Below are 14,301 nucleotides of genomic sequence, written 5' to 3'. Positions count from 1 at the left end.
CAAAGCCTTTTCCCACTAAGTGGGGTCCTTTGATAAAAATAAATAAATAAAATAAATTCCCTCGTCCAAACTCACGACCCACGAAATAAAAAAAAAATCATCCACTTCTAGCTTCATTTCTTAATTCAACACTCTTTTAGTACCTATGAGTTATCAAAATCAATCTAATCTTGGACACGCAAAGAGCCTTAGGTCTTGTTTGGTCTATAGGATTAAATTGGAACGGATAACTCACTATTTTAAAGCTATATTGAAGGTAAAAGTGAATGATTTTTTCATGAGATTAGAAAGGGAATGGAGATGACTGGAAACTTGTCCCTTCTAATCCTCTCATTTTAAGGGGAACTGGAATGAATAAGTTTCGTCAACAACCAATCCATCTTCTACCTCGAGATTCCTTGTCAATTCTTCAAATGAAACCTCGAACAATTTTTTCTCCCAATCACACAACTGAAAAATAACCGGGTCTCACAGTGCCCCAATAACTTAGAAACATTTTCTCTAAATGTGTTGTGGAGGTCCATGCTTGTCACCGAACATTCATTCTGCTCATTTGAGTAAACATTTCTATTCGAATTTATTAAATTCTCCAATCATTGGGAATAAAAACTAAGATATACTTACCGATATATGCAAAAAAGGCCGTAGAAACTCCGAAGTTAAGCGAGTAGGAGGCCAGAGCACTTTCAGGATGGGTGACCCACTGGGAAGTTGCTCGTGAGTTTTCAAAAACAAAACCATGAGGGAATGGTAAGCCCAAAACGGACAATATCGTGCTACGGTGATGGAACGGGCTCGGGATGTGGTGGATCCGGGCCGGGATGTGACAAGAGATGATTGAATACCTATGTAGGTCAATCGAGTTTCCGATAGTGCTATCCAAGCAAGAAGCAGATTTGGATGTGACTCATTCCTAATTAACGCAAAATAGGTGCAATGATGAAATAAATATTGATCTCATTCCCACATGAGTGCATGAGTATTATGAAGGTGTGTCATTACAACACTATAGTGGGTTGTGTAATGATTGATTGGAATCTCGAATGTTACGTGTGATGAGAATCAAAATAGCGAACCATGAAATATGAATTGTGGTCACATTTTAAAGAAAAATAATATCATTTTAACAGTGTTCAGATCTACAGGCGCAACAAACATTAAAAATATGATTATGTTTTCTAAAATGAGATTGTTTGACCATCACAAATGTTGTGTTATTTGTCTACCACACGAGTTTCACTGCTTACGGGTTTTGTCATAAACCTAGTACATCCGTTCACTATGTTGGGATTCAAATGATGTAATTGTGGTGGACAATGTAATTGAGAGTAACGGTAGTACCCTTCAAGTAATATTTAGTTATTTTGGACATAAATTGTGGACTAGATTTTATTGTAAGGTGTTTTTCCCTGGATATCTCATGTACCCATTGTTTATATATTTCTTGTACAACTACATCCTAATTATGTAACTCGTCGATCTTGAGCATATTTCACAATTGGAATGTGACAACAATAGACTAGAAAAAGAAAACGAGGGAATGGAGGAGATGGAAGGAAGAAAAGCAAATGTGTTTCTCTTTCCCCCTCTCCTTCTGACAACTTTTGCTGGAAGTTAGCCCAATAATGATTTTTATTTTACTTCTCTTATAAAACCTTAAATTATACTAACACTTTAGTAAAACTGTTGCATTTTAATCAGTATATTAATTGTGACCTGTTTTTAAACTCCAAAAAAGGCAGAATGTGTATTTCGGAATAGAATATCAAATCGACTCTTCATAATTTCTTTTGTTGGCAAAGAGAGTTTTATTAATAGGTAGTAGATTATATTTTATGTCATCTCTAGAGCCAATTCATATCACTAGGGTAACCGTTTCCACAAGAGAAAAATATCTTGTCCGATATTGTTGGGAATTTTGTCACCGCCTATTACAACTTTTTGATAACTACTTATAACCTGTATAGGTGGCTGTACTTTGGGGTAACCTTCTTTCCCAAAAAACACATAAACATTACAAAAATACTAGATAAAGGTCACACACTGTGTGTGTTAAATGTATGACAATTTAAAAATAAATTGGAATCAAAATTAACAAAAGGAAAGGTAAGGAGAAAGAAAGTAGAGGATTAAATTGACACACCCCGACCTTAGGAGGTCGAAGCATGCTGACCGTCATCGTGAGGTGTCGTAACCATAAGGGTAAGTGATGTGAAAAAGTGAATAAATTAAAACCAAACTATAACTAATTTAAACTAAGCAGTGAAACAGTGCACAATCGTGGGAAGAACCCACTACAATTATTCAGAGTATAATAGACAGTACGACTACAGTAAAGTAGTCAAAATAGCTAAAGTACAATTATTACACAATAGTGGATAAGTTCATACTTCTAAACAGAGATAATGTCAGAACTGTCGGAGGTTCCTCGAATGCCACAAAGAGCACAACTATCTAGGGGTTTTGCAAAATATCTAGGTCCTGGAGGGGCGAAAAACAAAGTTGAGAATAATGTTGGTAAGAAAACCTTTATTTTTGAATATAGTAACCCATCGCTGTAAAACAAGTATAATTTCCTTAAAACATACTACGTAAGTATGTAAACAATAGTACAACAACAATATAACCATAAATATGCCAAGTCATGATATATCAAATGCCACAGTAATATAACCATGTGATAATCAAGTATAATCAATTGCTCGTCTATCTATGCTAGCATACGAGTTGGAGTTGCATAATGCAACCTGTATGACAGGACCGGGTGTAATCAATACGCTATAGTACTACAATCACGTGAAGACTGGCGCTAAGGCGCAGTCACATACGAGTCGGAATTGCCTAATGCAATTTGTATGACAGGACTGTTACCTAACTTGGATCCAAGGCGAGCGAATGGTGCGAATGTGAACATACACGTGAAGGACTGGCCCTGGACCTGGGCAGAGTACTAACACTGAGGTGCAGCAATATGAGCATGTACAAATATGTATAAATGTCATGACAGTAATATCTCAACCATATAACAACATTTATCACAATTAATATCACAATAACGATACTTGGCAATATAAGTGTAAAAATGAAGTAAATACACATTTATGGAAACTATAACTATATATAAGTATAAAAACAAACTGCCCACTCACAACTCGCAGGTAGACCTACACAAATACGGAAACTTAAATAAAACCCCCATAGTTTGCTCAAACCTATGGTTTAAATATATGAAATTGATCTATTCGACGTCACAGACCTACACAAATTTACAGAAAGCAAATCGGAGGCTGGACGCACCCTCACACGCTAGCTAAGACACGGCCATACACGTCACCACTCATAGGTAGACCCCTGACGTCCATTGGGAATATTCCATTAAATAACTAACAGAGTTTAACGACATTACCTGACACCGTTAGAATATTCTGTCATCTTCTCTGGTGGTCCTAGCCGGTCGCTGTTGTCCGCCGCCATCTGAACTCGCCGGATACTGGAAATTTTAGCTAGTTTCTGGGTAAAATTTCAAACCTTCATAACTTGCTCATTTATCCACCATTTTCCCAAAATTTATATGGAAATGAAGCTTATGAAGAGTAGAATCGCGTTATACCTTTTTGGAGTTCAAAAAGTGGACGAAGGTGGCCTAAAAATGCCTCGAAATGTACGGCCAAAACTCAACTCTTCGAAATCTCGTGTTTTTTACGTCAACTCCTCACCAAAATTAGTCTAGGAATCTTGGGGAGTTGTAAGAGAGCTTCTCTGACCTTCAAAACTCCTCGACTCGGTCTAAAAACGTTGAACTCAAACTCACTGAGTTCGGACCTTCCAAGTTCGACATCCAAAACTCGATCAACTCATGATCCAGTGGTATGGTTGTGCTTGTAAGGTCGAGAGAAGTATGGTTATGGTGCTTGTGAGCTTGATCTGCGAAGACTGATGAAGGTCTTTATTGTTACAGAGATGAGAGAGCTCAGTGAGAAAGAGAGAGATGAGAGAGTGACTGATTTGATTAGGTGCAGGAAAGTGGGAAGAAAATTGATTGGTGGGTGAAAGGAAATGGCACGGGTTTGGTTTTAAAGAAGAAAGGATAGGATTTTCAGATTTCCTACAGTAAAAGCAAAACAGAAAATCTATCCGAAACAATGTTTCTAACACTGATAAAATTAAGATACACTCGTAACAACGAGTACAATTTAATTACGATAGTGAGAATAATAATTTAAGAGCGAATAAATACGTCCACGTCACTTGCCAACAAGGGCATAAATGTCAATTCACATACTCGGGGAGGGAAATTACATAGAAAATTAGGGACGGGTCATCATATAAATGGTTACATGTGTGTGAGGAAGGAAAAAATAGAAAAAACTTGTAATTTCAATTATGTATAAAAGAGAATAATAGTAATTTCATTGGTTTTTTGTTGATAAACAAAATTTTATTAATATGTAGTTTTGAATACATTTTGTGTCCTCTTTGAAGCCAATTCATCTCACTAGGGCACTAGGGTAACCGTTTCCATGAGAGAAAAGTATCTTGTCTGATATTGTTGGGAATTTGTCGGCGTCCATTTCAACTTTAAATGTAACTACTTATGATTCGCACACGTGGCCAGACTTTTCGGTAACATTCTTTTCCTGAAAAAAAGACACAAACATTAAAATAATACTAGATAAAAATCGCACACCATGTGTGTTTAAATATATGACAACTTAAAAAAGAAACTGAATCAAAATTAAAACGGGAAAAGTAAGGTGCGAGAGAGAAAAAGTGGAGGAGTAAAACTATGGTTTGAAGGGAGAGCCTGAAGATTTGAAAGGCGACAACGATCTTTGCAGGAGGAGGGAGCGAATCTCCACGCATGGTGTGATCTGAAGGGGTGGTTGGGGTTCTGTATTTTTCTTGTTGGGTTTGGTTGTGGTGGCGGCATCGGTTGGGGTTCTGTATTTTTTTTTTGTTGGTTTTGGACCTTCGGTGGTGGAGTGGCGAAGTGGGCATTGAAAAAGGGTGTCGCAACAACATGACAGAATCACGCTGGTGCTCGTTCTGAGGTTAGATTGGAATATGGATCAATTTTTCTTGAGATGGGCTTGAAAGAAACTCAGGTTTTAATTAGTGAGCACCAGGATTTGTAGACACGCAGACAAAAGGATTTGGCGGGCAACCGTTTAAGGATGGCGGCGATAAAGTGTGAAATCCCATCCCTAGATTTTACTATTTAAAATTATGTATTTCGTGTTCTTAGTTTCAACGCCGTTTATAAATGGCCAAGGATCTGTTGTCCCTCTTTTTGTGTCTCTCATTGTGTCTCCTTACTAATATATTGACACGTGTCATGGACTTAACTAAAAGATAACTTGTTAACTTTTTATGTTTTTTAACATTTAAAAAAATCTAAATATAATGAAATACGCGTACGTAAGCGTATTTGTAGATCCGGCGTTTCTTCTTCTCAGACTATCATGTCTCAAACACCTGTAAAACCCAACCATCTGAATCTCTACCCTCATAATCTGCAATAACAACACCATTGTCCCTCCGCTTAACTCTTAATTCATACTGTTAACTATCATATATCACTAGTTAAAAAAACTACAGAATAAAGAAAAATAAAAACAAACATCCAGTTAACTTTCCATAAAGATACAGGCAAATCTGAAACGGTTATCTTCCCAGTTTACCCAAAAAGGAGATATAATCGATTGAACACGGACAATAGAACACAGATGCAACAGAAATTCAATGGAAGATATAATTGATCGATAGAGGAAAAATCTGAAACGATGCGACTACGAAGACGAACCCCCAAATTTGAATCGATCCTAAGTGACAACGAAGAACGCAAATACGGCTTCGCCTACGAGAGAAAGGTTGTCTCTTCTCGACAGTTTTTTATGGCTGCAATTCAGTTTGATTTTTTATCCATTTATTAGATCCATTTCGGTGCTGCGGGGGCGGGGCTAGGTTGGTGGGAGTTCGCTGTTGGGTCGGTTGCTGTTGTTTATTTACTGCTTCTGTTTGTTTCTAATCCTGGCAAGTACCTCCTTTTTTTTCAATTTTTGATTCTGGATAATTTTTTTGGTTAATAGGTTTGATCCAAGCAATTGTCTGTGTTCTATTGAGGTTCTTCAATCGATTATATCTCCTATTTTCGTAAACTGGGATCAATCAATTAATGGGTGTGATCCAAGCATGATGTTTGTTTTTATTTTTCTTTATTATGTAGTTTTTTCACTAGTGAAAAAATAGTTTGCGTGACGAAAAAGTGTAATGGTGCATTGCGCAAAGACACTTTGCGTGACGTAGGATTGTGCGTCGCACAAAGACACTTTGCGCAATGTAGGGTTGTGCGTCACGCAAAGAGACTTTGCGCGACGCATGCAACTTCTTCGTCACGCAAACCTTGCTTTCACAGGCTTGGCGCGTGACGAAGGTTCGTCGCGCAAATTTTGGCGCGACATTTTTTTGACTTTGTGCGACGAATGACTTACATCACGCAAAGTATTTTTTGTACTAGTGACTAGTGATATATGATAGTTAACAATATTAATTAAGAGTTAAGTGGAGGGACAATGGTGTTCTTATTGCAGATTATGAGGGTAGAGATTCAGATGGTTGGGTTTTACAAGGTGTTTGAGACATGATAGTCTGAGAAGAAGAAACGCCGGATCTACAAATACGCTTACGTACGCGTATTTCATTATATTTATATTTTTTTTAAATGTTTAAATATATAAAAAGTTAACAGAGTTATCTTTTAGTTAAGTCCATGACACGTGTCAATATATTAGTAAGGAGACACAATGAGAGACACAAAAAAAGGGACAACAGATCTTTGACCTTTATAAATACGGCGTATAGTTTTTTTTCCAAACCTAGACATATTCTCATACTTCCTTATTTTATAATTTTCTCCTACATATTAGGCTCAAAGTTGACACTGTTTGACTGGTAAGCACGATTTTTCTGTGAGTAACTCTATTTGATTGGCAGCAATATTGGTCACGATATATATGCGGTTATTACAACTTCTTTTTTTTGTACGTAGTGTAAAATCTCAGGTGTGAACGCCACTTATGTTTAACTCCGAGATGATAATACCAAATCATCTATGTAAGGCAACCAATTAAAATATCCCTTCCTTAATAAGCGACCAACTAATTGGCAAACTGATTAATTGAAGAAACAAATATAAGATACATTGAAAGAAAATAAAATAAACAATCTAATCTAAGCGTTGGTCACAAATCCTTGTAGCCAGTGAATAGTCAAATGAAGATTTCGTCACCATGAGCGTTGAGAAGACACCTTGCTTCAACAAGCGGACGGTGAAACGGTGGCATTAATTTGTTTAATATATTAATAATTTCATATCGGTACCCTAGCCAGCTTCTTGGTCCTTATATAGTACGCTCAGTTGAGTCCAGTTCTTCATTCCAATATTGGATAGTGATCTGGATACAATATTGGATAGTTTCAGAGAAGATGTTTTCTCAAGCCAAATCTCCTAAGATCTCTCTTGCCTCATTTGATTACTTAGCTTAATTCTTTCACTATTGCATGTAATCGCTCCAAATCTTTCCTATTCCAGGCATACTGTCAGCTGTATTTCGGTAGTTGCGTCTTTCTTCTCCTTCTCGAGCTCGTGCTGTGTCAAAAATGTCGTCTTCTTCTTCTCTTCACGGTCCAAACACTGCTCCCATGTCTGCCTCATCCAACGGTAACCCTAATAGTAGTGAAAATAATGATATTGTGAGTGATCATCATCATGTGTCGGTTGTGATAGTAGGTGCTGGTCCGTCTGGCATTGCGACGTCCGCATTGCTCAACTCCCATTCAGTACCAAACCTTGTGTTTGAAAGGGAAGACTGTTGCGCTTCCCTTTGGAAGAAACGGTCCTACGATCGTCTCAATCTTCACTTAGCAAAGGGGTACTGCTCTTTGCCACTCATGCCACACTCCTTCAGGACTTCCACCTTCATGTCCAAATACGATTTCATCGCCTACTTAGATGAGTATGTCTCACGGTTTAACGTGAAACCTCGTTACTGTCGTCATGTGGATTCCGCTGTTTGCGATGAAGATGAGGAGATATGGAAGGTGAAAGTGACTGGTCCGGACCAGTACGAGTACTACTCTTCAGATTTCTTGGTTGTCGCAACAGGAGAAAATAACCAGGCTATTATTCCGGCGGACTTGCCTGGACTTGAGTCATTCACAGGAAAAGTTGTTCATGCATGCGACTATAAGAACGGGGAAAGTTTTAAAGACAAACAAGTTTTGGTCATTGGCTGTGGAAACTCTGGTATGGAAATTAGCAACGACCTTGCAGACAATGGAGCGCATGCATCCCTTGTTATTAGAAGCCAAGTAAGAACACATATATCTCGTGTGTGTGTCCACATACATACGTACATACATACATATATATATGTATATATATATATATATTTAATTGTAATTATGTGTTGGGTGATGTTGCATGCAGATGCATGTCCTCAGCAAAGAGATGGTAGCTATAGGAATGCTTCTGTTGGATTACTTGCCAGTGAAAATAGTGGACAAGTTTGTCTCATTCCTTGCCAAGTTTAGGTATCAGGATTTGTCCAGCTATGGCATTCATCGCCCGGACCAAGGCCCTTTTCTCTTTAAAGCACTTACTGGAAAGAGGCCAGTGATTGATCGTGGAACCATCAACAAAATTCGATCCAAACAGATCAAGGTTTTCAGTTTTTTGTTTTATTTTTATTTTATATTATAGAAAACTATATTTTAATCTCTAATTAAGATGAAGTTTAGATTAATGCCTAGTAAAGATTCAAAAGTGAGTTTAGACGCTTGGTTTTATTTAAATGCCAAAGTTTATATTCCATGTCATTTTATTTATTTAATTTTTATAATTTTTCTTTTTCTATGTCTGCACTAATTCATTATAATACATTTAGACTTTTTGGTACACTAACTCATTAAAATATATTTCGGTACAAACATTTAGGTACACAAATTAATTATAATATAGTTTGATACAGACATTTCGGTACAAACATTTAGGTACACTAATTCATTATAATATACTTTGATACAAATATTTAGATACAGACATTTCAGTACAAACATTTAGCTATAGGCATTTCTATACAAACAAGTCAATTTAATATACTTCGGTACAGTCATTTATGTACACTTATATATTTACAAGACTCTACAAGGTGCTAGGTGCTAGTCGATTGACATGAAGGGGCCTAGTGCCTAAGCGTCTAGGTGGGGGCCTAGGCGGTTTTTATTTTATTTGAGTTAAATTGATTATATATCATATAAATAAATGTCTACTTATGTTTAAAAAATACATAATTGTATTGGGAATTTGGGATATAATATATAAATTATAAAGTATTCAAATATTCAACAAGTCTCTTACAATTTTTATTGAAAATATTTAAAGCAAAATAAAAGTTTTCTATTTTCTGTTTAAGTGAGAATTGCAACCTAGGCACGCCCTATGCCAATGCTTAGATAGGTCTAGGCGCATTTTCTTAATTTTCAAAAATTTAGAGGGCGGTAGCAAGCCAACTAGCATCTAGGCAGCTCTAACTAGAGATTTTAAAAACAATGTGTGTTTAAATTTTGGGTAAAAGACTGTTTACTACCCTCATGTTTTGTGGTTTTCAACATTTAGTACATCAATTTTTTTTCATCTCAGATTCATACCTAAAGTGTAAATTTTGGGACAGTCTCATACATCCGTTAGTCAAACTGTTAAATCTGCCGTTAATTGTGATGTGGGCGCCACGTGTCATCCACGTTTTTGTCTTTTTATTTTCTTCTTTCTTCTTCTTCCTTCTTCAGCAATTTTTTTTTCTTCCTCCTTCTTCCTTCCCCTTCTTCTCCTTCTTCCTTCTTCTTCCTTCACCTTCTCCTTCTTTTTCTTCTTCCTCCGAATCTGGGGAAGTTTTTTTTTTTTTTTTTTTCTTTCTTCTTCTTTCTTCTTCCTCCGACTGCAACTTTTTTTTTCTTCCTCCTTCTTCTCCTTCTTCCTTCCTCCTTCTTCCTTCCCCTTCTTCTCCTTCTTCCTTTTTCTTCCTCGAATCTGGGGAAGATGGAGGTTTTTTTTTTTTTTTTGAGGAAGATGAAGAAGAAGGAAGAAGGAAGATGGAGAAGAAGGGGAAGGAAGAAGGAGGAAGGAAGAAGGAGAAGAAGACGGAGGAAGAAGGAGGAAGAAAAAAAAAGTTGTAGTCGGAAGAAGAAGAAGAAGAAGAAGGAAGAAGGAGGAAGGAGGAGGAAGAAGAAAAAAGAAAAAAAGGTCGTACCCAGTGCACAAGGCTCCCGCTTTACGCAGGGTCTGGGAGAGGTGAATGTCGGCAAGCCTTACCCCCATTTATGGAGAGGCTGCTCCCAAGTCTCGAATCCGAGACCTACCGCTCATGGGCGAAGACACTTGCCATCGCATCAAGTGCGACCTCTAAGAAGAAAAAAGAAAAAAAGAAAAAAAAACAACATTCATCTTCCCCAGATTCGGAAGAAGAAGAAGAAGAAGGAAGAAGAAGGAAGAAGAAGAAAGAAGAAGAAGAAGAAGAAAAAAAAAAAAAAAAAAAAACCTTCCCCAGATTCGGAGGAAGAAGAAAAAGAAGGAGAAGGAGAAGAAGGGGAAGGAAGAAGGAGGAAGGAAGAAGGAGAAGGAGGAAGAAAAAAAAAAGTTGCAAAAGAAAGAAGAAAAGAAGAGAAAAAAATGTGGATGACACGTGGTGCCTAGTCATGGCGTCACGTCACAATTAACGGCAAATTTAACAGTTTGACTAACGGATGTATGAGACTGTCCCAAAATTTACACTTTAGGTATGAATATGAGACGAAAAAAATTTGATGTACTAAATGTTGAAAACCACAAAACATGAGGATAGTAAACAGTTTTTTACCCTTAAATTTTTATAACTGTTGTTCAAAGACAAGTTTTACTTGTAACTGCACACATGCATGCGTATGCATGTGTTGACAAGTTAAGATGAAAGTAGGGTTGGAGGAATTTTTAATTTTAATATTGATTTACATGTAAATTGTATTTGTAAACACTAAAAACGGAAAATAAAAACTAAACTACTCCACAAATTCTATATTATATGTTTATCGATCCAAATTAGCTCTTGCCTTTTTACTTGTTTATGTTACTTTACCAGTGTTACTGTTACATAAGCGTTACTAGTTACTTTGGTAACAATGGCAAGTTAGTTCTTACGATTATCCCTAATTTAATTTGGTCTTAATATTTGACAGGTTTTTCCAGGAATAGTGAGGATAAACTCCAACTCTGTTGAGTTCAACAACGGGGCCCGACAGAGTTTTGATGCCATTCTGTTGGCAACTGGTTATAAAAGTGTAGCACATAAGTGGCTCAAGGTGATTAGTAGTCTACATTAGTGCTTATTACTTTTCATTAATTCGTAGTTAGATATTCATACGCGTGTGAGTGCATATATATAACATGAAGATTTTCTAATTGTGGACGTAGGACTATAAGTACCTCCTTAATGACGATGGAAAGCCTAAAGGAAATTATCCAAACCACTGGAAGGGCGAGAAGGGAGTTTACTGTGTTGGATTAGCAGGGAATGGACTGCCGGGGATTTTCACGGATTCAACGGCTGTGGCCGAGGATATCCATAACCTAATGGCACAGAAATAACGTGTGCTAAAATCCCTAGTAAAATGTTTGAGTCTGTAATTTTCTTAGTGCTAAGTACTAGAAGCCAGAAGGGTTTCTGCTGTCTTGAAACGTTGGGTGATCTTTTGCTTTATGTTGTAGTTGTTTAATGATAATAATGTATGCATTTTCCCTTTTTAGTTAATTTTGTTTTTCTTTAATTTAATTTAAATAGGGTTATAACTGAGACTTTGTAAAATGGTTGACAAGACGGCTTAAAATCTTTATTTTTGAACAATCACACATTTTGTATTGCGCCCTGAGCTCTAGATGTCGAGGCTTGGTGATACACTTATCTCTCATTATTGCAAGGATTATTCTTAGTAAACTGTAATTAATATCTTCGGATTGTTACATTAGTATTGTTCCGCTATAAATCTTGATGCTTTAACGTCAATTTGGTATCTCTAGTTTCCATTACATACATTTATTTAATAGTTCACTATATTCTAACTACTTTATTTTATACTCTTCTCTTATACTCTATTTTTGTACTCTTATTTTAATTTATTTGTACTTTTTAGTTTTTACACATCACTTTTACATTAAATCTTCGTCACTTTTTAGGTGTCGCATAACACACTTCGACTTCGACATCCACGTAAATATTCAGGTCGGATTGTGTTAGTTGTATTAAAATATATTTTGTAAAATCATAATGATTGAAGAATAATTTGGATATTATAAAAGCTTTCTTTCCTTCTCCGTCTATATATACATTTTCCAATCCCAAAAATTCCTTATCAATTGAAAAGGGAAAAGGAAATTTTATTTGAACCTATATAACGTCTTTCTACACCCAATTTAAACTTTAAAAGTGAATTGTCTTTTTTACCCTATAACATAATTACTATTAAGTACAAGATAAAATAAACAATAAAACTAAAATTTATTAATAAACACACACACAATAATCAAACACTCCATAGTATTTATCCTACGTTCACCCTCCATCAAACTGGTTGTGCGGCAAATGCAACCCCCGAATGCTTGGAAGATGTTGGCAAATATTGTAAGGTAAACTACCACTTAAATTGTTTAGGGTTAGAGCCAAAATTGTCAAAGAGGACATGTTGAAGACAACAACAAGAATATGATGTTTGAGAGCATAAGCATGCACAAACAACCACTCCCCTATCTTTACTACCAATCAAGATTAGAATTCCTGAAAAACCAACACATACGTGATACGTATATGTATTGGAATGGTTTCTTTACAGATTCAAGCCGTTGAAATAAAGCTAATGACACACCCCGACCCAGAGGATCAAGGCGTGCTGGCCGTCACGTGAGCGTGACGTAACCATAAGTGCGACACGGAAGCAAGATATAACAGAATACGAAGGAATTCAAATCAATCTCTAGTAGAACCACCTACTAGAATAAAAGGATGAGTTATAAGGTAAACACATAAATTCAGAGCATAGGTTTAAATGCAGTCAAGTATGACCAAAATAAAATACGTCACCCGCAGGTGAGTCCTACATGAAGAGCGTCTGTCAGAATGTCGAAAAAGACCTCGAGAGCCACCAACCGCTAACTAGAACCTGGAGGGGCGCAAAACAAAATTGAGTGGATCAATAAAATTAAAGATTTTCCAAAACATTTCATTTAAAACATTTCTAACCCCTCACCGTAAAACCTGTATACTTTCCCAGAAAAATAGTATATAAACATATATATAGACATATCATCAAAACTCAACTCATAACCATCAACATAACATCTCATAAATAATATGCCACGCCATGCCAAATATAGTCAGAAATGCATCAATATCAATCAGGTGAAATAATGAATCAACCGGAGACCCTACAATGGTCCTGTACGGCTGATTCCAAAGCTCAACATCCCACTCAGCCGGAGTCACCAACGGTGACCTGTACGGCACTACACTGCACATCACTCGGAACTACGTATAGTAGTCTGTACGATGAAAGGTGTACAAATACGCTCTAGTGCTTCTCTCATCAATCATCAGCGCGCATAACTAAGGTCACCCACTAGTCGGAATCACATCTAGTGATCTATACGACTAGCATGTCGGAACCCTCACATGGTCTGTACGACATCCACCTACTTGGATCCAAGGCGAGCGTGCAGTGTGGTGAATAATAATATAAGCATTAACACCTAGGTGCATGTTATGAGCTTTCAATGCAATTCATATAAAATAACTCATCTGAATAATAATAAAACTCACCTGTGCGTCCACCGCGTCAATTCACATATATATACATCAATTATCAAACTAAATATCTCAACATTTGCATGCATGGCAATTTAATTCATAATTTTCATATAAACGCATTTTCTGGGAAAAACAGTTGTATATAGGTAATACGAAATCAAAACTGCCCACTCACTGATAAGTCGATGGATCGTAACCCCCGTGACGTCCCTGGATGCGCTCGTCCTCGGGATAGGTGTCACCTATATGCGAAACAACTATAAAAACGTTATTTTAAACACATAACCAACAATTCGAAATAACTTCTCATACAATGCTCATTTTAGGTATTTGAATATACCAACGTGATCTACACAACTCTACGAACATCCCTAAATTTTTAAAATAATTTTCGAACTGCTCACGCGCCGACACA

The 14,301-nt window shown here is 36.7% G+C and overlaps 1 protein-coding gene across 1 annotated transcript; it reads left to right on the top strand.

Moving 5' to 3' along the window:
* The first annotated feature begins 7,659 nt into the window (after positions 1 to 7,659).
* LOC108169432 (probable indole-3-pyruvate monooxygenase YUCCA10) lies at positions 7,660 to 11,677 on the top strand. The gene is made up of 4 exons (XM_029093341.2): positions 7,660 to 8,370; positions 8,489 to 8,722; positions 11,269 to 11,391; positions 11,504 to 11,677. The coding sequence occupies exons 1-4, from the start codon at positions 7,660 to 7,662 to the stop codon at positions 11,675 to 11,677; spliced, it is 1,242 nt and encodes a 413-aa protein (XP_028949174.2).
* Positions 11,678 to 14,301: the final 2,624 nt, after the last annotated feature.

The sequence above is a fragment of the Malus domestica genome, chromosome 15 (genome assembly GCF_042453785.1).
Source record: "Malus domestica chromosome 15, GDT2T_hap1".
NCBI lineage: Eukaryota > Viridiplantae > Streptophyta > Magnoliopsida > Rosales > Rosaceae > Malus > Malus domestica.
The sequence above is the reverse complement of the archived record's forward strand: the minus strand, read 5'-3'. Positions and strand labels throughout refer to the sequence as shown.

What these genes read in the sequence shown, in the direction of transcription:
- LOC108169432 (XM_029093341.2), top strand. Translation starts at nt 7,660, where the DNA reads ATGTCGTCTTCTTCTTCTCTTCACGGTCCAAACACTGCTCCCATGTCT. An exon ending in CCCTTGTTATTAGAAGCCAA is followed by an intron (nt 8,371 to 8,488) that starts GTAAGAACACAT and finishes TGTTGCATGCAG; the next exon opens with ATGCATGTCCTCAGCAAAGA. An exon ending in TTCGATCCAAACAGATCAAG is followed by an intron (nt 8,723 to 11,268) that starts GTTTTCAGTTTT and finishes AATATTTGACAG; the next exon opens with GTTTTTCCAGGAATAGTGAG.